Raw genomic sequence first — 20,764 nt, 5'->3', positions numbered from 1 at the left:
ACATGCTGGCATCAGAGCCACGGGTTACAGGAGCCGTGTGTTGGTTGTTTGCTGTGAGCACTTTGTCGCCAGTAAAGAGAACCCATATGGGTTCCTCTGGATGCATGGGCTGGTGCACCAGAAAGGACACAGAGGCTGAGCAGGCTTGGGGAGCAGCTGGGCTCAGCACAGTGAGTGCCAGTGCACCTGGGCCAGGGAGCACTGTGCCCAGAGGGCATTGCAACACCCTGGGTATAAAACCACCAACACAGCTTGGAGCTGCTGCCTTCCTGCTGGCCCCATGAAATGCTCCTGTCCCTGCCATGTGTGGCCTTCCCTGTGACATCCTGCAGCCTGCCCTGGCACATCCTCCTTTGGAGAAGCATGGTAGGTTCACACCTGTCCCTTTCTTGTGCCTTCCACCACAGCTGGGCAAGAGGGCAGCCTGCGTGTAGCAGCACACTGTACTGAGCCATGATTTTATGCCTAGCAAGTGGTGCTTGAAGAAGCCTTGCACGGGGCCAGATTTAGCTTCGTTTCTTGGAGGGGCAGGAGTCTACAATTTCCCATCTGCCAGACCTGAACAGGCTGCATAGGAATAGTGTGGTGGCTGAGCGTGAGAGTGACCCCACAGCCAGGAACTGGGGACGGGGCTCAGTGCCTTTAAACCCAGAAAGTGTTTCCATTTTTCCATTGCTCAACAGTCACACAGCAGAGGAGGGCAAGAGGAACATGGAGGTCAGGGTTGACATCATCATGTAACCATTCTAAACATCTTGCTGGAAAAAGCAGCAGCTGGAATTCCTGATGGCTGCCACTACTCTGTCCTATACATTTTGGTAGTACCACATGCAGAGCCTAGGGCTGGTGTGCAGAGAGCTGCAAATTCAGTGGAGTCCAAGGGCAAAGCAGAGACAACTTCTTACCCATGCTCTTGCACAGGCATCTTGAGCTGGACCACAAAACCCCACCACCAGGAACCCCTCTCTGATCAAAGCAAGGAGGAATGTGGGTGCCCAGGCATGGGCATGGCCAGGCTAAGGCTGGCTGGGGTTTCCTGGCAGCAGGAATGGGGCTGGGATTTTCTGGGGCCCCTTCTCAGTGTGCTCTTTCAGATCTGGGTATCTCCTCTGCCAGAAGCAATTTCCACCCCCTTCAATTTCCCAGGGGTTTGGTGAGACAAGGAAAAAAGTGCTGTGAAAGGTTTTCCCCTTCCCTTCCAAAGTATAAGCCCCTGGGGTCCCCCCCCCCGGAAGGGATTTGGCAGCCACAGGAATGTGTGGGAATACACAAGACTTCAGTACAGGGCTTAGGAGCATATGTTGTTGTGAGAAATATCTCTTTGAGGACTTCTTGGCATCACACTCATCCCAAGTCTGAGGGCAAAACTGCTCATGCCAACCCCCCATATCCTGATTTTTCTCAGGTGCATGTCCTTGTTTTCAGCAGCTTGAAACAAGGGCGTGCCCAGAGTCCCTGGCAAGGGATGAGCACAGCGCTGCAGTATTTGCTGATATTGTGCCTTTTAGGGCGTGAAGGAGTTAAACTTTTCAGATGGAAAGCGAACTGAAGATCAGACTAGCAGCCTGGTGACCTCCCGCTGCTGGGACAGCAGCAGCTCCCAGCCAAGCCCGGCAGTTCCATCCATCCATCCATCGGCGCGGTGGGACGGCGGGCGGCAGCGGACGGTAGGTGAGAGGGGCGGCGTGGCCGGGCACCGTGCGGGACCTGCCCCGGGCACCGTGCGGGATCTGCCCCCGAGCACCGTGCGGGACCTGCCCCCGGCTCCGGCGGGACCCGGGGCTGGGGCCGGAGGGCGATGGCAGGGAGGGAGGTCCGTGGGATGGAGGGAGTGCACGGATAGGTGTCCCTGTTCTGCTTTCAGATAAAGAGTTGTTCAAAGTGAGCTTGTCCCGATGCTGCCTGCGGAATTGTGATTTCTTGCCTTTTGGGACACCCAGTCAGCAGATACCGAGATCTTGGGAAAACAGAGTTTTGTAGTTGAACTCCTTGCATGCAGCAAGGGAGGACACTGAGGGTTTATTTCTCTCTGATGAGGAAGGAATGATAGCTGCATTATTTAATCCTGTCCTCTGATGATGGTCAGAGATTTACCAAAAAATGCAAAAAGCAGCCAGTCAGTTTACAATTTCTAAACAATGAAAGATTTTTATATAAATGGAAATTGGGGTTTTCCCCCCTTTTACTGAAAGGTCTGATTCTAAGCAGTATCAGGCATAGCCTGTTGTGCTGTCTCCCTGGCTCTTCAGTTTATTGAGCCATGGCAGACTCTCTTCAAAGACAAAGTGTCAGTAATCTGAAAGTTTATTTTGCAGCAATAAAGTGGTATTGTTTTACCTAAGGATTTGCATAAACATTTCTCATATAATTTACATTGTAATGTAATAATTTTACATGACAGAATTATCTTGTTCAGAAAGCATGGCTAAACCAAGTCATGATAGTTTCTGGTGAAGAAACAAGGCTTACTTAACATAGTTAAAAGAAAAACAAGAAGAACCACAATCCTGTAAAACTAAAACCACAGCAGTATTCTGTTCTCTTCACTGCAAGAATATCCTCAACCCTTATGGTATTTTATGTTTTTCCTTAGAAAGAAATCAGAAGACATATTTCCCTAAAATTTGAGACTTTTTTTTTTAACTGAAATGCTCTTGGGATGGTGTTTGAAGGAAGTTGCCAGGCTGCTCAGTGGTAGTTTCTGCCCAGGCGAATGGAAGTGCAATCACCACATTTTAGTCAGAAAAGCCCACATTGCTCTTTACTGGCCTCCCAGTCGCTAGAACTTGATTCCCCCAAGGTACCTTCTGGCCAGAGATGATGCTCTTGATTACAGAAATGCAGGTCTCCTGGTAATTGCATTTGATTTATTCTTCTGTATCACAGAGAACCAGTCAGTGTTATTCTTTGGAAGCATGAACTCTTCCAAATGCTAACGTGTGGAGAGAAAGAAAACAGCAATTTTTATTATCTTCTTAACATCAACCCACAGGAATGTGCTTTGCAGTGAGTGCAGCTTACAAGTTCCCCTGCCTCAGCTCTGGCCTTTCCTGAGGGCTGCTGGCACAGCCAGGAACCCCTCTGCTGACTGGACAAAAATTCATCAGGGGAAGCAATGATCGAAGAGAGGGGAAAGGAAGCCGTGGGATACATGAAGAAAGGAGCTCTAAAAAGTCATTAGTAGAAATGCAGTGGGGAGCCCCACTCCAGAGGGCACCCCAGAGACAGCCTGTGGCTGCTCAGTAAAATCCATGGGGGATCTGGAGCATCTCTTGGGGCCAGGCAGTACCTGATGTAGGTGACATGGCTCCCTGGTGATTTGTCTCTTAGGACTGCTGGGAAGTGATGCTGTATGCTATGGCTTTTGTCATTGACTTAACGCCTTTCCACAATGGTGGAGTCTGCCCCTCTATCTATAATTAATGTCACAGAAAAAATGTCCTAAGACAGGTGGTAATTTTTCTGAGGGGAGCAGAACCTGCCCAGGCTGGTGAGGTTTATTCAGCAACGACTTGATACTACTCTCATTCAAGTGGATAATAAAACTCCCATTGATGTTTTTCAATCACTGACGACTTTCTGTGCACTCTCGATTACCACTGCAGTCATGCCCAGAGTGTTTGAGTGTGTGGTGGGGGGTGCACAGCGTAGAGAAGTCTGCTGTATCCTGTTTTTGTAAAGGGCTTTTCCTCTTAGTAGTTGTAGTGAAAACAAACATGTGGGAGAACAATGGGACTTTTTTTCTGTTTCCCTTTAGATTTTTTAAATACAACAAAAAGCCTGTTAGAATTAAATAAAGTGCGTTAACATAAAAGGAATTCCTATATGTTAATGAGGAAAATAAGCGTAACTGCTTGAACATACAATCACAAGCACAAAGGTCATTTGCCTTCTTGATCCCAGCCTGTGTTTTTGCAGTTGAAAGCTTATTCATTAAATACCTGTGAAAACAGGGCACTGGTAAAGAACAATGCCTGTGCCATAAAGTTGTTATCTGTAGGAGAGTTCACACCCCACAGAAACACCCTTGCATGCTGCTGGGCATTCTGCAGGCTTTGGAGTTGGCAGCTCAGCAGGGACCAAAGGGGAGTCTGCAGAAAGGATTTCCTTTCTTCAGATAAACGCAGAAGTATTGTATTTGTTGTGTCTAAAATGTTTTTCAATGAGCAAACAAGGATAATTCTAGTTGCTGTAAAAATGGAAGTAATAATAAGATGTTAATGCTTTCTAGGAGTAAAGCTTGGCATCATTGTTCATAGGATGAATTGCTCCCAAGAAAACAGGGACTAGGATGAAGTACACAGTATATGAGGTGGGATAACTGCCTTCAACTGTTCCTATTTAAATTACATGTGTTTTAGAGAAAAATCTGACATTGATTGTTCCTTCCATATGAGAGGTGGACGATCTACTGTAAGAGATAATTAAGGGTACAGTTAGCTGTTCACAAGGTAAAATTACTCCTGTTTGAGCATATATTTCCCTAGTGTATGGCTGCTTAGCTGTAGCTTTCTGCCATGAGTCACTTTTCCCCTGGGAAGTGGAAATCCCTCGCCTCTGACATTTTTCTCTCCATGCAGGTGCTGCAGCTCACAACCACATCTGGCTTTGTCCTTCTCAGCAGCAGATCAGGATCCCGAAGCCCTTCATTAAAAGGTGGGTTTCCTGTGCCTTAGACATCATCCTCCTTGCTGCTCTTCTTCTTCTTCTTCTTCTTCTTGTCTTTTCTGAATGGCAAATATCATACTGGATGCAGTTTTCAAATGTGTTTATATGGAGTGAGATTATTCATGCTGCTGACAAAGTCCAATACTGCTCTAACAGAGTAACTTGCATTTGACTTTTTAAAGACACAATATGCTGGGCTCTCCAGGTATCACAGACTTAGTTTAGCTTTATCACCAGTTTAATAAACTGGTGCCACTGGTTTATTAAAGGGCTGCTTGCCACTGTTGCTTGAAATGCAGCTGTATGTGGACACCAAGGTGGGGACACCTTCCAGACCCCATCCATCAGTGGGCAAGGGAGAAAGGCTGAAGAATACTGGTAGGACCAGATTTCATCCCAGTCTGTTTTGTTTCTGTTGAGGTCAAAGTGCTTTGTGAAATCAATATGAATTTGAAGGGATTATTTTAAGGGTGGGAGAAAGGGATAAGGAGCAATTATATCGAAGTACCACATTGAACATTATTTGGAGTGTAAGATTTTGGATTTATTTTGAAACAACATATCCTTTCAAGAATTGGTTTGCTCTTATTCAGTTCTAACACATACTACAAAGTCAAAAAGAACAGTTTAGAAGCGCCTGAAACCAAGGGAAGCAGATTTTTGCCATCATTCTCCTGAGAACTGTATGCATCAGGGTTTTGGCTCCAAGTCATAGTGATGCTAAATTTAAAAATCCTTTCAAAACAGGGCTCAACCTTTCTCACAACTCTCTTCATAAAAAGCTCAATGTTGAAGTGATAATGTTCGGAACAAAGAATACTTACTATAAACATTTAGTTTGTACTAAATAAATTACACTTGGTCTTACAGTCACGTTACTGGTGACAGCTTGTACAGCCTGCACCCTTCCCCTGTAATTCACCAGAACCAAGCAAATATACATTGTTGGGAAAAATTTCTTGACTTTTGTCAAAGAGCCCAACTGCTGTCAGCAAACATATTGTGGGAATATGAATCTGGAAACAAACAGATCATTAGAGGGTGAGTTAAGGTTTTGTGATTTAATTCTAAACATGTTGAGTGAGTGAACCAGAGATGTGCAATGCCAGAAAAACTGCACACCAAAAGGGTTTTTTTCTTTAATGAAAGCTGGTATTTTTATTGAATACAAAGTTCTTTGGGTGACAAAGATGGTTACGTATGGAAAATATGAAGTTTTGCTTGTTCTGGAGAATTATGAAGATCACTTGATTAGAAGTAACGTTGTGCCAATGCAAGTTTAACATTCTTTCCTTGTGGAAATTATTCATCCATTTACAGAACTTTATTAAAGTACAATAATTTTCCAATGTTAAAAAGAGAATATATACAGAGAATCTCTGCTTAACAGGAAGTAGTGATGTGGGCTTGTACAGTCACATCTCTGGCTGGATATTATCCGTGCTTTGGCCTGTTACAACTGTACCAAGGGTTGAGAAAATGAAACAGGTTCCCCAGTCAGAGCATCCTTTTTGGGAAAAGCCTGAGCTGAGGCTGTGGTACTGGCCAGCCTGCTCTGACTGCCAGAGCCACTTGGGTCAAGGACCATCAGGAAGGCAGGGAGCCAGAGGAGCTCTTTGCAGGTCTCATGAGAGGACTTGTAAATCATCTATGGAATCTTGAGAGGGCACAACTGTTCTCAGCCTTTTAGAGAAATGCAGTCATGTCGGGGCAGGAAGGAGGAAGGGAGCCAGGCTCCATTCCCCCGCATGAGACCCTGCATCCCTTGGGATGGACCAAGTGCCTGTGGCCAGGCTTGGGCCTCTTTTGGGTTTTAATTCTTGTGACACATCTCGAAGCCCTCCCCCATGTCTGGACACATCACTGTAGAACGGATATCCTCATCTGCCCCTGCCCCTGTTCTGCAGGGACAGCCACAAGGCGGTCTGTGTCCTTGTGTACTTTGGCAGAGGCTGGAGCTTTGCTCTCTCATGGAAAAGCTGCTTTGGTCTCTTCCCTTCCTATAGCCAGACAGCTACTGTCTTGGCCTCGCTGCTCTCTGAAAGGCAGCCTGAGCTGCTCTACTGTGTTTGAGAGGAGAAGGCTACAGTGAGGGAGCAGCAGGACATCTCCACTTCAGAGTGTACCAGAAAGCCCATGCAAACCTGGAAGACTTCAAAGCTGGCTCCTCTGTCAGGCACCTATCCCTGGAGCACTTTCTTCAGGCAATAGCAGCTCTGCCAATTAATGATTACCTGCACAGTGTCAGTATAATGAAAAAAGAATATCCTTTGAGATTGTCAACCTTGTCTACCCTCTAGCTCATTCAATTACATCATGAATTTCACTGAAATTCAAGGATTTGCTTCCTGTGATCTTCTTTGTATCCCACTGGCACCATTAACCTGAATACAAATAGGAAATTATAAGACATTTCCCAGAGTCTTTGACAAGACAGCAAAACACTTCTCTTTCTCAGGAGCAGAAAGATATTTTTTATTTGAGTAAATGCTCCTGCAAAACTGGCTGCAGCCCCACGAGCTGCTTGTGGCCAGGGCCCTGGGGTCAAAATGGAGCTCAGACTTGGAGGTGGCTTCAGCTGCTCCTGCTGCAGAAGGATCCCTTCATGACCATGTGCCAGAGTCTTTCTCAATGCTGTCAACATACCTCCTCTTGCCTGGCCCTTCTGCTGGGCTATCTGCAGTGTGGTCAGGCTTCCAGTTATTTCAATACTGTCTTTTATATGCTCTTAATTTTATAACAAGATAGAGGTTGATCAATACTTTCTGCTGTTTCCTGCCTTCTCTCACAACACTGGTTCAAATAGTTATTAAATCAAAAACTCCAGCCAGCTCTGTGAATCCAGCCCTGCACTCAGGATATGGTTATGAGGGATGCACAGGACGTACCGATCCTCATCTCAGGGTGAAGGAACAGCTTTTTGCTGCTCTTCATTTCCCTCTAGGAGAGAGCACTGAAGAAGGAGCAGGCTGCAAGAACATGAGAGCGCTGCCCGGAGATTTTGGGCTGTTGCGAGAAGATACCAGACAATAACTTAAGAAAATCTGCCCACTGGAATCTGAGGTTCAGAAGTGCTAATGCCAGGATAATGTGTTATTTATTGCAAACAGGCATCTGCAGTGGCCTCAAAGGCCTGGATGTCCAACTGCCCTGCTACACGCATCAAAACCCCTCTTCAGAGTCTCAGTCCCAAATACAGTCTCCAAAGCCAAACAATGATGGTATCACATTCGCTTTTCATTTCTGTGTGGGCACTGTGCCCATGCAGTTATAACACAGCTGAGTCTGATTTTCATATAGTTCATTGTTTACTTATGATTTACTATAAAGTTGAGCTTGTCTTATTTATGAGCAGCCATGAAGATATGGGATTTCATCCACTGGGTGATGACTCATTCATTGGGTTGGACTCTTTAGCTCCTAATACGTGACATATTTTGGACTATTGGATGAACACCATTTCTGCATGAGCCCAAATTAAATGAGGTGAATGGAAATAATTAGTTGTTTGTTTTTAAAATCATGTTTGTAGCTGGGTTTGTGCTGGTTCAGCTCTGTGCTCATTCTAGCAATGTGCACAAGGGCAGGATGAGTTGCTGTACACTATGGTGGAGAGGTGATGAGCAGCATTTCTGAGTCAGAGGTCTAAACATGCCAGGGGCGACTTTGCTTTGTTTCTGTTGCACAAGGAAGAGCTTTGCGGTGATGGAGCATTTGATACTTTCTATGAACTTTAATGACTGCAACATTTCTTGTGCTGCTGCAAACAATTTGAGAAACTAATTTGTAAAATCACTCATAAAAATCTCATGTTCTTTCTCTTATAATAAAACTCCTCGGCTGGAAAAAGAACTACAAATCCTCAGAAAGAGTAGCTCAGCAGGAGTGTACTTCAGCCGCTCTTGTCTTGGGCATGCTCTCCCCTCCTGTGGGTGCGTCATGCCCCATGAGTTCAGCAGGAAGAATTCATGCACAGGCAGAAATATCGCCCCCGGTAACGCTCAACTACATAAGGAAAATGAAAAGTTTTTAAAACCTTTTCCCCCTCTTCCTGCCCCCAGCTTGGAGGGATGGGACCAGGACCATGGGAAATGTCGGAGTAACTTTGTCGCAGTGAGAGGTTGTTACGGCTTACAAGTTTTTACAGCCAGGAGCCTTGCCAGCAGAAATTTATGCCTCCATTTCAGCAGTAACGATGCTTCCCAGAGCTGTCAGCCGGCAGCGGGCTGGGAGGCAGCAGCGGGGCGTGTGGGGGACTCGCCATGACATAATCACATTCCTGCGGCATGAGAAGATACTCCCAGGCCGCAGCAGGGGCAGCACAGCCCCTTCCCTGCTCCCACCCCATCACTGTGGTTCTCAAGGCCTGGGGAGTGCAAATGAACCCATCGGCTGCACAGGCTTTGTGTGATTTTGGGGCAGAGTGGCTGGAAAGCTGCCCATTGGAAAAGGATCTGGGGATGTTGGTTGACAGCAGCTGAACATGAGCCCAGGTGTGTCCAGGTGGCCAAGAAGGCCAGTGGCATCCTGGCTGTGTCAGCAATAGTGTGGCCAGCAGGACCAGGGCAGGGATTGTCCCCCTGTACTGGGCACTGTTGAGGCCACAGCTCAGATCCTGGGTTCAGTTTTGGGCCCCTCCCTGCACAAAGACATTGGGGTGCTGGAGTGTGTCCAGAGAAGGGCAAGGGAGCTGGGGAAGGGGCTGGAGCACAAGTCCCCGTGGGACTAGCTGGGGGTGTTCAGCGGGGAGAAAAGGAGACTCGGGGAACCTCATGGATGTACAGCACCTGAAAGGAGATTGTAGCCAGGTGGGGTCAGTCTCTTCTCCCAGGTGGAACAAGTGACAGGACAAAAGGAAGCCGCCCCAAGTTGCACCTGGGTAGGTTTAGATTGGATATTAGGGAAAGTTTCTTCACTAAAAGCACTGCCAAGCACCAGAATGGGCTGCCTAGGCCAGCGGTGGAATCACCATCCCCGGAGGTGTTTAAAAGCCATGTAGCTGTGGCACTGAGGGACATGAGTTAGTGGCAGCTCGGCAGTGCTGAGTTAATGGTTGGAATTGGTGATCTTAGAGGGATTTTCCAGCCTAAGCGATTCTATGGCTCTATGATTTCACCGCTGCGGGGTTTTTTAGCAGGGAGTTCTATCAAATGAAACCAATAAGGCGTTTTGCTGGGGCTTGTCCGGCGCCGGGAGCGGCGGGGCCGCCGTGAGGGCCGGGCCGGGCCAGGCGGGGCTCCGTGGGCCGGCAGGGGGCAGCAGTGCCAAGGGCTGTGTGGGGGCGGCTCGCCCTGAGGGGGCAGGGAGCCGTGAGCCCGGGGCCGCGGGCATGGAGCAGAGCTGGGCTCTTAGGCACCCCCTGCCCACTTCATCCGTGCTCCTAGGAGCTCTCAGAGCGGCTGGATCTGCCGGGAAGGGAAACCGGTCTTGTCCCCCTCAGACAACCAAGCCGTTCTCCAGTTGTACTTGACCGGTTTGCAATTCCTTCATCAACCCCTGCCACCTCCCTACTGGAACTTTGCTGCTGTCAAGGAACCTGGGAGAGGATTTCTGCTTTGCAAAAGGAAAATTTGCAGTTGCTGTGAGAACCGCGGAAAACTCAGCACACTGCTGCCAAGGCTGGCGAAGGAGCAGGAGGAAGGCTTCTGTGGGGCCAAGCCAGCCTGTCACAGAACAGGGAATGGCTCATCCGCCTGTATGGAGCTCCCAGGCTCTGGGCTGTGGCTGTGTCACAGTGGCTGTGTCACAGTACCTGTGCCAGCTGAGCACCAGCAGCACCAGTGTGTTAACAGCCAGATTGGTGTTTTTCCCACAGGACTGAAGTCTTCCACTGTGGAGTCTTCTCACCTACTGCTCCCAGAGAGACAGAGATAACACGGGTGTGCTGGCATGTGCTCTGCTCAGCCCCATGCTTTAGGACACAGTCATACAAGCTGCTTGCCAGCCAGCCATGGCTGTGCCAAAGGAACTAAAGTCTGTGCAGAAAGAGGAAGAGTTGTACATACAAAGTTCAACAAAGAGAACGTATATCCAGAAGACAATGGCTGTGCAGAGAACAGGAAAAGGAGACTTCTTGTGGGTGCACCTGGCCCTTCTGGTGCATCTTGCAATCTGGGGGCTGTTTCTGGTCCCTAAAGGAGCTGCTGCTGTCTCCCTCCCCAGGCTTGAGCCTCAGAGAAGCCAAAAGCAAATAAGGGCCCCCAGAGGCACCTGGGCGGCCACCATGCTGTGCCTGTGCAAACATCCAGTGCCTCTGAGAGGGCAGTGGTGATAACCCAGAGCTTTGCAGAGCTCCTGCAGCCTGGTGACATCCTCGCTGCCACGCCCCTGTGGGGCTTCCACATAGCACAACTGGCCCCAGCTGGATCAGATCACCCCCATCCTGCTGCAAACCATGTTATCACCAGGGCTGTAAAGATAAAGCTACTTACCTGGGGCTGCTCTATCGTTCTTCCCTCCCCCCCCTTCTCTACAACCACTATTGCAGCAATGAGGCAGCTGGAACTAAGACAGTGACCACCCTCAAAAAGGGTTCTCAAACAATGCCCTAGCACTGTTCCTCTTTTACATTTGACTCTTGCTCATTCTGATTAGTAGAACTGGGCTAGCCAGAGCTCTGGTTTTCCCCTTCTGTGTCATACCAGGCTCTCGGTTGGTGTTTTAGCTGGTAGAGAAGTGACAATACTTACAAACACAAAGTTCCTTGCTTGGAGTACCACACCAGATGGCTGATGTGAAGTGCAGCACCAGCTGCTGCAGTGGCTGAATTGCCCTTTGAAATACACAGTTCCTTGATTGAAAGGGTCTATTTTTACTTTTTGATCCTTTTCAATTAGATAGCTTGTGACTAGGCTCATTCTCAATATTATCTCTCATTTCAGGACTACCAGGCACACAAGGAGCAAGAGGTGCCAGCTGCCCAGCTAGCTCCACCAGTAACACCTTTCTAATGCCACCGTCTCTCATTAGTATAGCTTTTAGTCCTTTTTTTTTTCTTCTTCTTCTTTTTTTGAGCTGATGATTTTTGGCCTGCTTCACAAAATCCAGGAATCATCATTTTGAGAAAAGCAGGAAGCTGGGAATTGCAGGTTTTGCCCTCTAAGCCAAAGGTTGAGCTAGAGCGGAGTGAGGATCCCCCCAGGGGAATCTCACATTTTTAGGGTAAGTAAACAGCCAGGGAAGATCCTAGGAATGGGTAAGGCATTGACTGTGCCTTGTGGTGGGTGATCTATTCAGCTTTCTTCCTGCCCATTTTGTCCCATCTGAGAACTCCAGTTTTTTGGACAAACCCTTGCTGAGTTGTCCTCAGACACCCAGCCCCGTAGTTCATGCAGGGTACACACAGCTCAGGGTTTTCCAAACCATCACCTTCCTCCTGCCCACCCTGGGGTGGTGTCTTCCATTTGTTCCAGGACAGCGGCAACACCCTGCCTTTTTCTCCCTGCTGGTGCTTCTTGAACCCCCACACACCCGCCTTTCCTCTTCCAGGGTGTTGCTGGGCAGAGCTCAGCTGCAGGACATTGTTATGCTGCAATATACTCACTAACAGCAGAACTGACTAACAGCTATGCAGGGGGAAGGGTGGCTTGAGGCTGGTGAGTGCTGGCCAGGTCCAAGTGCTTTTCTTCTGCTTTTTATTATTCCTAATTCTCACCCAAATCAATGTGATGCTGTCCTCAGAGTACTCTGCCATTCCTTCTGGTTCTGCAACATGTTTAAAACCTTAGATTCCTTTCAAGTGGAGGAATGCCCCCAAACACATGGCCTCACACGTACAAGTATTTATGGAGGAAGTTAAATTCTCTAATTGCTTGGCTGGATCAAGCCCAGGCTGCCAGTACTGCATGAGCTGAGCAGCAGAACAATGTACAGCCCTTGTGTCCTTATGCACCAGGCAAGGCTTATCAGCCCATGTAGGGGCTAATAAAGCAGCTTTCAAATGAGTCAGTAGACTTAAAGCTTCTTTTACGCAAGACTTCTGTCTGGGAATATTTTTGTGAGAATGTTTAAAAAGGAGAAAGGAGCATGACTTCAGCCTTTTGCAGAAAGCAAATCCACTTAAAAGTGCTTTTGGGGTTGGTTATTCGCCATCATGAGAACACTCTAGTGGGGTCGGTAGAAGTGAGCACCACAGTGTCATGCCTTTCCTCTGAAATAGCTGGGATTTTGTGTTTTCACTCACTCTGCACTGGCATTCTCACCCCACTGCTGCATCCTGGGGTGCGTGCCAGGAGAGCCAAACAAACTCCCCCTTTGGCTGGACATAGGTCAACAATTTTGTTTATGTCACACAGAAGAGTTTTGGTTTGTTTAAAAAATATACACTGTTCCCCTGGAAAGCGTTCCTTCCTATGCTACATCCAGCTGTGCCTAGGAGGAGCTTGGCTACTCCTCTGAAGTCAAACAAAACTATTCATCTGTATCTCAGGTTACAACAGCTCCTGAAAAGTAACTGGGAAACACTTGGAATTCTGTGCAGTCCATGAGCTCTGGCAGATGTGAGATGCTTAATTCCAACTTTACACTGTCACTCCTGCAAACTCCAGCTCACAGAGTAAAAGCACAGAAATTCAAACGCTGAGAAAAACGGGTGTATCATCTTAGGAAGAGAACTCTGGTTACCCAGAGTGCAAACACAAGCAGTAAGGTTGGAAGTAAGCAGAGAAAATGTCTAATGAGGCCCGTGCCTGCAGTATCTGCTAGGGGCAGGAAGCCCTGATTAGCTGCACACTGGAGCATTGTGTGGGTTTGTATAGGATCTGACTTCCCAGGTCATGAAATCAGATCCTGAGTTATTTTAAAAATGAGCTGCTATTTCAAATTATTTTTCAACTTCATGTTTGATATGTCAAGTCACATTTATTTGGGTAAGCTATGTTTCACAGGGACACCCACAGTGCAACCATTGCCGCATTCCTGGTGCTGGGGGCGGGGTGAGGGGTTCTGGCTGAGAGCAGGCACTGCCGTAGGGACAGTTGCACTGCCAGGCATTGTCCTCAGGTACCAACACAACTTTGTCTGGATTTTGCAAAGAGAGATGCTTATACATGGCTGTGAGTATGTGTTTTTTCATTTAAAATCAGCTTCACAAAACAGAAGTAAAATTAAACACCCTGCAGCAGTTTATCAGTCAGAAAAATAGATGAACCAAGAAAAAGAGATAGATGAACTTCATAACATTTCCATGGGAACAAGCAGCAAGGGTATTTTGGACAAATAAATTAGGTGAATTCCTGCATGGGACACTCCCAGGGAATGCCCTGTCCTTGCTCTTTCAGTATGTGCTAGATGGATTTCAGTTTAGTTTTCTCCTCTGATTTCAAGATAGCCAAAAGCACAAGCAGCCTTACTTTTGGGCTGTTTACAACCTGTGTCAAAAACAGACCTTTAAATTCCAGCTGTGGGTCTCCCTGGGACTCAAGGCAAAGGCAGCACTACAAGTTCTGGCAAAACACTGTGTTTGTCAGATGGATGCTGCTTTTGGCACCAGTTTCAGCTTCTGGATACATACATAATGCAGCAAGACATATATATACACATATATAATGCAGCAAGAACTCTGTGCAGAAGTAAAACCATGTTCTTCTAGACACAGAGAGATGAAAATTGCCCCAGACACAACTGCTACTAGAAGCAACTGTTGCCTGAATAGACTTTCCAAATATAAATTTCAATGCAATTTCTAGAACAAGTTATATTTTTCAGCATATTTCTAGAGATTTCTCTGCCTAAAGACATCCCTCTGTCTGATTTGGACTGAACTGCTGCTGCAGCCTCTCATATTGCTGTCTTCCTTGGATAACAGAGGAGGAAACAGAAGATGGAAAAACTCAGAACAAGTTGTGTCAAAGGTCCTAGCCAATATCTGTATAATGAAGAGCTTCTTTGCCTTCCATAGAGCTGCTGAATAAGGAAAATGCAATCCATATGATGCAATCCATTTGATTCATGCTTTGACTTGAACGGCTTGGTTTGGCTTCACTTCGTAGGGATCATGGTAACAAAAGGAGAGGTTTAATGTCTACTTCATCAATTGAGAAGAAACACTTCTCTTGTCTTTCAGAACCCAGTAAATAGGTAACGGGTGAAGGAAATGTGCAGTGTGTTTGGCAACCTTTGACATGGGAGGCTGGGAGGACCCGGCTGTGATGCCGAGCTCGGTGCTGCCAACTGCTCAGCAATGCCATTTATGGTCACTTAGTCATGAAATCCCTTTGAGTTACAGCGCCTGTGGCTTCAGAAAAGGCAAACCTTTAACTACTGTGAGCCGCAGCTGCTGGATCTTTAGCGTTACTGGCTGGCTGCTGGGTTAGCGGATGAGCTGCCCTGTGGGGATGTGAGGATTAGCATCTGCACACTGGTTTGAATGTGCTACAATTTATTTTACGGCATTTGTTATGCATGGCTTTTGTTTTAATGCACAATGCTGTCCTGTGTTTGGATAAGGCTATTATGTGCCAAAAAAATTATAAATATTTAAAATCTCCTGATAAATTTCTAAAGCTACCCGGGTGCTATAGCCCAGTTATTCTTTTTCCAAGCCTTTGCCCTGACAACTCACAAGTTTGACAGCCCCAGGGTACAAACCTCCAGTGTGCTGCTGCTTTGACAGAAACCTTTGGAAAAGATGGAGGCATCCTGCTGGCTTTTCATCACACATTTCTGATGCATCTTCAAAGTCACTTGTGTGGGGTTAGTTGTAGTGTGGGAAAAAAAATGTCATTGCTCCTCGTGTATTAGCAGCACCATTGAAGTCTTTAAAAGGTGACATTTCTGTTGCAGAGATCCTCAGAGAGGTGATAACTAAAGCACGACCTGCCAGGGCAGAGACAAGTCCTTTTACCTGCAAAGACTCATCTTCAATGCTCAGCCATGGCTGATTCCTGCTCTAAGCAAAGTGTGCAGATGTTGGATTAACAGTTGAGATTAATTCCGATTCTTGTCCTCTTACAATCAAAGCAATCTGTTGCTGAACAATGTGTCAAGCAGAGAGCATGTACAGTGTCCCAAATGGCTGGGATCTCTCATGTAGGGCCCATGACTTGGAGGATTCCAAGAACATACCATCACATGAGACTGTCATAAGTTGATTACCCTGAAACAGACCTGACTTCTGTAGTCACCCCATCATGTGCTGTTCACTGATGTCAGCGAAGGCCCATGCTGCCACACCCCACACCCTTCTGCTTTTGCAAAACCAGGCTTCAACAGACTTCTCCTCAATGAAACAGCCACTGTTAGAACTGCCATTTCCCTCTGCTGTTAGTATGCTCAAAAAAACTAATGGCAAGTGTCCATCATGGTACCATTCCATGGCCCCTGAGGATATGATAAATGAGATTAAATTTCCATTAAGGATTGTTAATGATCCCAAAAAGAGCAGCAACAGACCTGCAAAGGCCAGCCAACCTTTATTTACCTTTACAGTTTAAACTGTGCTCTTAATTTTTTTTTTAATCCTGCCAGAAAAGCAACTCCCTGTGAATTCAGAGAGCTTAATGCTATATTCTGGTTTGAAAGACATTCTGCAGTGACTTCTTGCTAAAAATAGAGCATGCTATAATGAATTGCCATTACAGTTTATTCCATTTGTCAGGGCTGTATTTTCAAATACAAAATATTCTGAGCAGTTTCATGATAAATCAGTGTGTATGTGGCAGAGGAAGCCCTCTGCTACTGAATGAAACAGGGTCTTTTTAAATTCAGCTTTGCAGTGAATTACCATAGAGGAAGAGTATTTTTAAAACAGTAAAAAAAATCATTGCTGTGTACAACTGCTTAAAGAGAACCAAGAAAGCAATGACAGTGTTCCTTCCTTGTATCTGCATCTAGCAAGTAAAGGCAAAATGGAATGGAAAGATCCTTGTCATACAGGATAAATCAAAAGAAAAAGGTATCTACCCCAGAGCATCGTATTGAAATCTCCTTCTCTTTCTGCCTAAATACATACATCAACACAAATATCTACCCATATAAATATGCAGATAAGGTATTTCTGCAAGGCATACATAAGTTAATTTGTAATAATATACAGTACCAAGATGGTATTCCAGCAAGTACAGATTCATGGGTTAGCTTATTTTTACTTCTCTGTCTCCTGATGAAACTTGAAACACGGGTTCACTTGTGTTAAACTGTCTTCCAACTTCATTTCAAAGGAAATAAATACAGTTTTTCATGTCAAATATGACCCCAAGAAGAATCTGATGACAGAGCAGTACAGAGGGACTCTCTCATCGGTAGATGAGACCAAGCATTGATGCCCAGCCCTGCAGTTGCTGCCACAGCTGGATATCACATTTGTGGCCAGGCAGGTCCCAGACAGGGCACCTCTCCTGATCTCAGTCACCTGTGCAGTCAATGGGGTGCCATGCAGGAAGGGGCTGCTCCTTTTCACTTCCTATCAAGCAGAAATCTTGATCAGACTGTAGCTGTGAGGGTCATCTGTGACTGGGAAGAAAGGAATGAAACAAGATCTGTTCCTCAGAGCAGAAATTATTTTGCTTTTTTCATTCTCTTCCCATAAAGCAGTCTTTGTTTCCCAATAATCATGAAAGCAGCCAGGATGCAAAAGACTGAATTCGGATCAAAAGGCCTGTGATGTGCAGGGAAGGGCAGCTGGGATGCTGCTGCAATCAGACCACTAGCACCCCACCAACCCTGCATGGTCCCAACAGCAACAGCCTCAACAGTGCCACTGCCCTTGTCCTGAGTCTGACAGGGTGAGCTGGGCTTGCATGTCTGTGCCAGAGCTTTGCTGAGCACTTCACATCTGGTTTTGTGCCTCAGTGCTTCTGGTGGGATGGATGGATGGATGGATGGATGGATGGATGGATGGATGGATGGAGCGGTGGAAAACCACTCAAAGAAACCACTGTCCTTATGTTTGCAGAGCATGTCATTGCACAGTATATCACTGGGATGAAAATTTTGTTTGCTGGGTCTATGGAAAAAATTACCTTTATTGAAAATTTTAGCAAAATGCGTAAGTTAAAAATAGAGGTCCTAGTACTAATTCTGTCTTTTTCCTCCGTAATTCCTATTCACTACCTTTGCTACAGAAAAAACAATGGCTGAAGCTTCAACTTGCAGCATGGCACAGGCACAAAATTATATTGAAGAGTGTGCATTACTAGGTGTGGCAGTGAAAAGGAATGGAAATTAAAATATTATAAGCAATCAGCTAATCCGGATGTGGAATGGTTGCTAAGGAGTCCCAGCCCAGGCCAAAGTCAATAAGCAATTAGTATCTATTAAAACATGAAGTACAGGATGATGGGAGAAAAGTCCTTGAGAAAAGGCTCAGCTCCATGTTTCCAGGCTGCTCTCCCCTGGGCTGGACAAGCCTGCGCTGACAGCAGAGAGCTGCTCGCAGAGGCACAACCTACCCTGGCTGCAGCATCTCTATGCACTGTCGGTGGTTTTGGTCTGTAAATAAAAGCTCTCACTTAATGTCAGTTTTTATTTGAATAATAAAAGCAGCTTCCTGCTGCTTGGCTCAGTAATTTGAGGAAAGGGCAGTGGTTGCTGTGCCATGAGATACACTTCAACATTTCAGTATACCAAATCTGATCTCTGATTTCTTTGATAGTTTTAAAACAGGAGGCAATGCTGATTAGGGAACAATGGAAGTTTAGACATAACTCCCACATTACCTCACCTTCATATTTTCGTCTTTCTTAATTTATTGTCAACAAATGCATGTAATATAAATTATTCTGGGGGAAGGATCTATTAGGTCACTGGAGAGAAACATGGTGTGATGGTTTAGTGGAGGCATTAGAATAACACCCTTGAAAGAAAGTAATTGGACATCTGTATTCTAATTTTCTAGCTGAGAATGACCATAGTAATTTAATTAAATAAGACTTTATTGACTGTATTTTAATGGATTTGTTTTCTCTGACAGACACCTGCACCTTTCAGAGTGGCAGCCTTGATGTAAATAGGTAAACAGGCACACACTTCGCTTGAATCAGTGGAGCAGCTCCTGGTAGCAAAGCCAAGACTGTAAGTGCGTGCTGGGTGAGTGGGTGGGCACAGGCTTCCCTCGGGATAGGGACATGCAGGGACACTTCACTGCAGCTTTCAGAGACCCTGTAAGTGTCGTGAGATGCCTCAGCGACCTGCAAAAATTCAGTATGCAGCAAGGCAGCTGGAGTCGTTCTATTGACTCTGTTGTCATCAAATGAGTCAGCGGCAAGTCACAGTCTTGTATGTCAGCAGGGAGTGGCACGCCAGGAAATCAGTCACAAAAGTGGGGGGAAAAGCAAAGAACCCCCCCAAGAATTCGAACCCTAATTGATTACTTTTAGAGGTTTCTATTATTTTCAAATGGCCGATAAAATCATGTATTGGCACAGAGGTTGCCGTCCCGTAGCCACATCGCACCCCGTGGGAGCACCCTCAGCCTCTCCCGGCGCGGGCTGTGCAGAACCGAATCCCCCGAGCGCGGAGCCCCGGCTCTGCCGGCCACCCTGCACAGCTCTGCAGGCCCGGCGAGAGGTCACCACCCGTTGCTGCATCTACCCACGGCCGTCACACGGCTGGCGGCCTGACCTGTGCCGCCTGAGTACCGCTGTGGTGGGGGTGTGCGGGTGGGTGGGGGGCTTCGCTCCTGTTCCTGCTGCGGGTTTAATTTGTCTGTAGAGCCAGGGGGCTGCACCCAGGCCGGGCACTAGCGCCAGGCCAGCTGCGCTCCTGCCCGTGCCTGGGGGCCGCGCCCCAGCCCGCCCGGCACCTCGGCCAGGTGAGTGTCGGCCCAGGGTGGTCCCCGGTCCATCAAGGGCTCTGCCAGGCCAGGCCAGGCCGAGCCGAGCCGCGCCCATCCCATCCCAGGCCGGCCCTTGCGGGCCGGTGCGGCGGGGCGCGGGGTTGATGGGGCGGAGGGCGTGCCGCTCCCCGTGGATAAAGGCCGGGCGGCGGCACGGGGCCGAGCAGAGCGAGTGGGTTGAGTAGCGGAGGAGGCGGCAGCGGTAGCAGCGACAGCAGGAAAAGGAGAGAGGCCTCCGCTGAGCGCGGCGCTCTTCACTCTCTCTCTCTCCCTCCCTCCCCGCAGGCGGTCGGGCGGGGCACGGGCGGAGCACAGCGGATCGAGGAGGCGGAGCGGGGCTAGCCATGAGCACGCAGGCGCGGGGTCAAGGCGCGCGGAGAGCGGCGGATCCCGACGGCGAGATGCCCGCCACCGAGAAGGACCTGGCGGAGGACGCCCCTTGGAAGCGGATCCAGCAGAACACCTTCACCCGCTGGTGTAACGAGCACCTGCGCTGCGTCAACAAACGCATCGGCAACCTGCAGCATGACCTGAGCGACGGGCTGCGGCTGATCGCGCTGCTGGAGGTGCTCAGCCAGAAGCGCATGTACCGCAAGTACCACCAGCGGCCCACCTTCCGCCAGATGCAGCTGGAGAACGTCTCGGTGGCCCTGGAGTTCCTGGAGCGGGAGAGCATCAAGCTGGTTTCCATCGGTGAGTGCGTCTCCGGCGGGCCGTTTTGTTGTTTTCTCGTTTAATTGTGTGTTTTCCTGCGCTGGACCTTTGCCTGGCTTAGCTATGACGGGGCTCAGGGCAGTGGGGGCTCAGAAGCTGATGGGGGGCTTTTGCTGCTTCTGTTTTTAAAGAGTTGTGTGTGCCGTGGGGCTGCCCCACAGCCCGGCTGTCGGGGCTGGCAGTGTCCTCCTCAGCGTCCCTCATTATCACTACTTCATAGGTGAAACTTTGCTTTCAGGTCTTTCCTGAAGAAACCAGGAAACTAGTGCCGGGGTGTATTCTCTCCCTGTGCAGCCAGTTCCTCTGGGCACTGACCCCTCCAGCAGCCCGGCAGGAGTATGCGGCAGGACGATGCTGCTCTAGCTGGGCGTACCTGGGCTCCGGCACGGTGCTGGAGCCAGACTCTCACGGCTGTGCAGAAATAGCTGCAGCCGTAGGTAGTATAGGAGTGTGGGGAGACTTTGCTCACCACAGCCCAGTAGATGATGCCAATGTTCAGATTAGCACTGATGCCTAAGCACAGTTGCAGCTTTTGAGCAGGATTGTACTTTCTCCCCAGTCTTTCTGCTGTGATAAGTTACGGCAGGAAGTGTTCAAGGAACGCTGCTA

At 47.8% G+C, this 20,764-nt stretch overlaps 1 protein-coding gene across 3 annotated transcripts in view; it reads left to right on the top strand.

Moving 5' to 3' along the window:
- Positions 1–1,605: 1,605 nt before the first annotated feature.
- The window catches only part of FLNB (filamin B), an 89,827-nt gene continuing 70,668 nt past the window's right edge, over positions 1,606–20,764 (top strand). For 2 of the 3 annotated variants that reach the window (XM_041459973.1, XM_041459983.1), the window contains exons 1-4: positions 1,606–1,667; positions 4,581–4,656; positions 18,578–18,678; positions 19,727–20,134. In XM_041459973.1, coding sequence (XP_041315907.1) covers positions 19,786–20,134 — 349 coding nt within the window. In that variant the 5' untranslated portion in view covers positions 1,606–1,667; positions 4,581–4,656; positions 18,578–18,678; positions 19,727–19,785. The remainder of the gene's footprint in view (positions 1,668–4,580; positions 4,657–18,577; positions 18,679–19,726; positions 20,135–20,764) is intronic. The other variant, XM_041459966.1, reaches the window with a different exon arrangement.

This window comes from Pyrgilauda ruficollis, unplaced genomic scaffold (assembly GCF_017590135.1).
Source record: "Pyrgilauda ruficollis isolate IOZ18807 unplaced genomic scaffold, ASM1759013v1 scaffold10, whole genome shotgun sequence".
NCBI lineage: Eukaryota > Metazoa > Chordata > Aves > Passeriformes > Passeridae > Pyrgilauda > Pyrgilauda ruficollis.
Note: the sequence above shows the minus strand (reverse complement) of the source record. Positions and strands in the feature narration are given on the sequence as shown.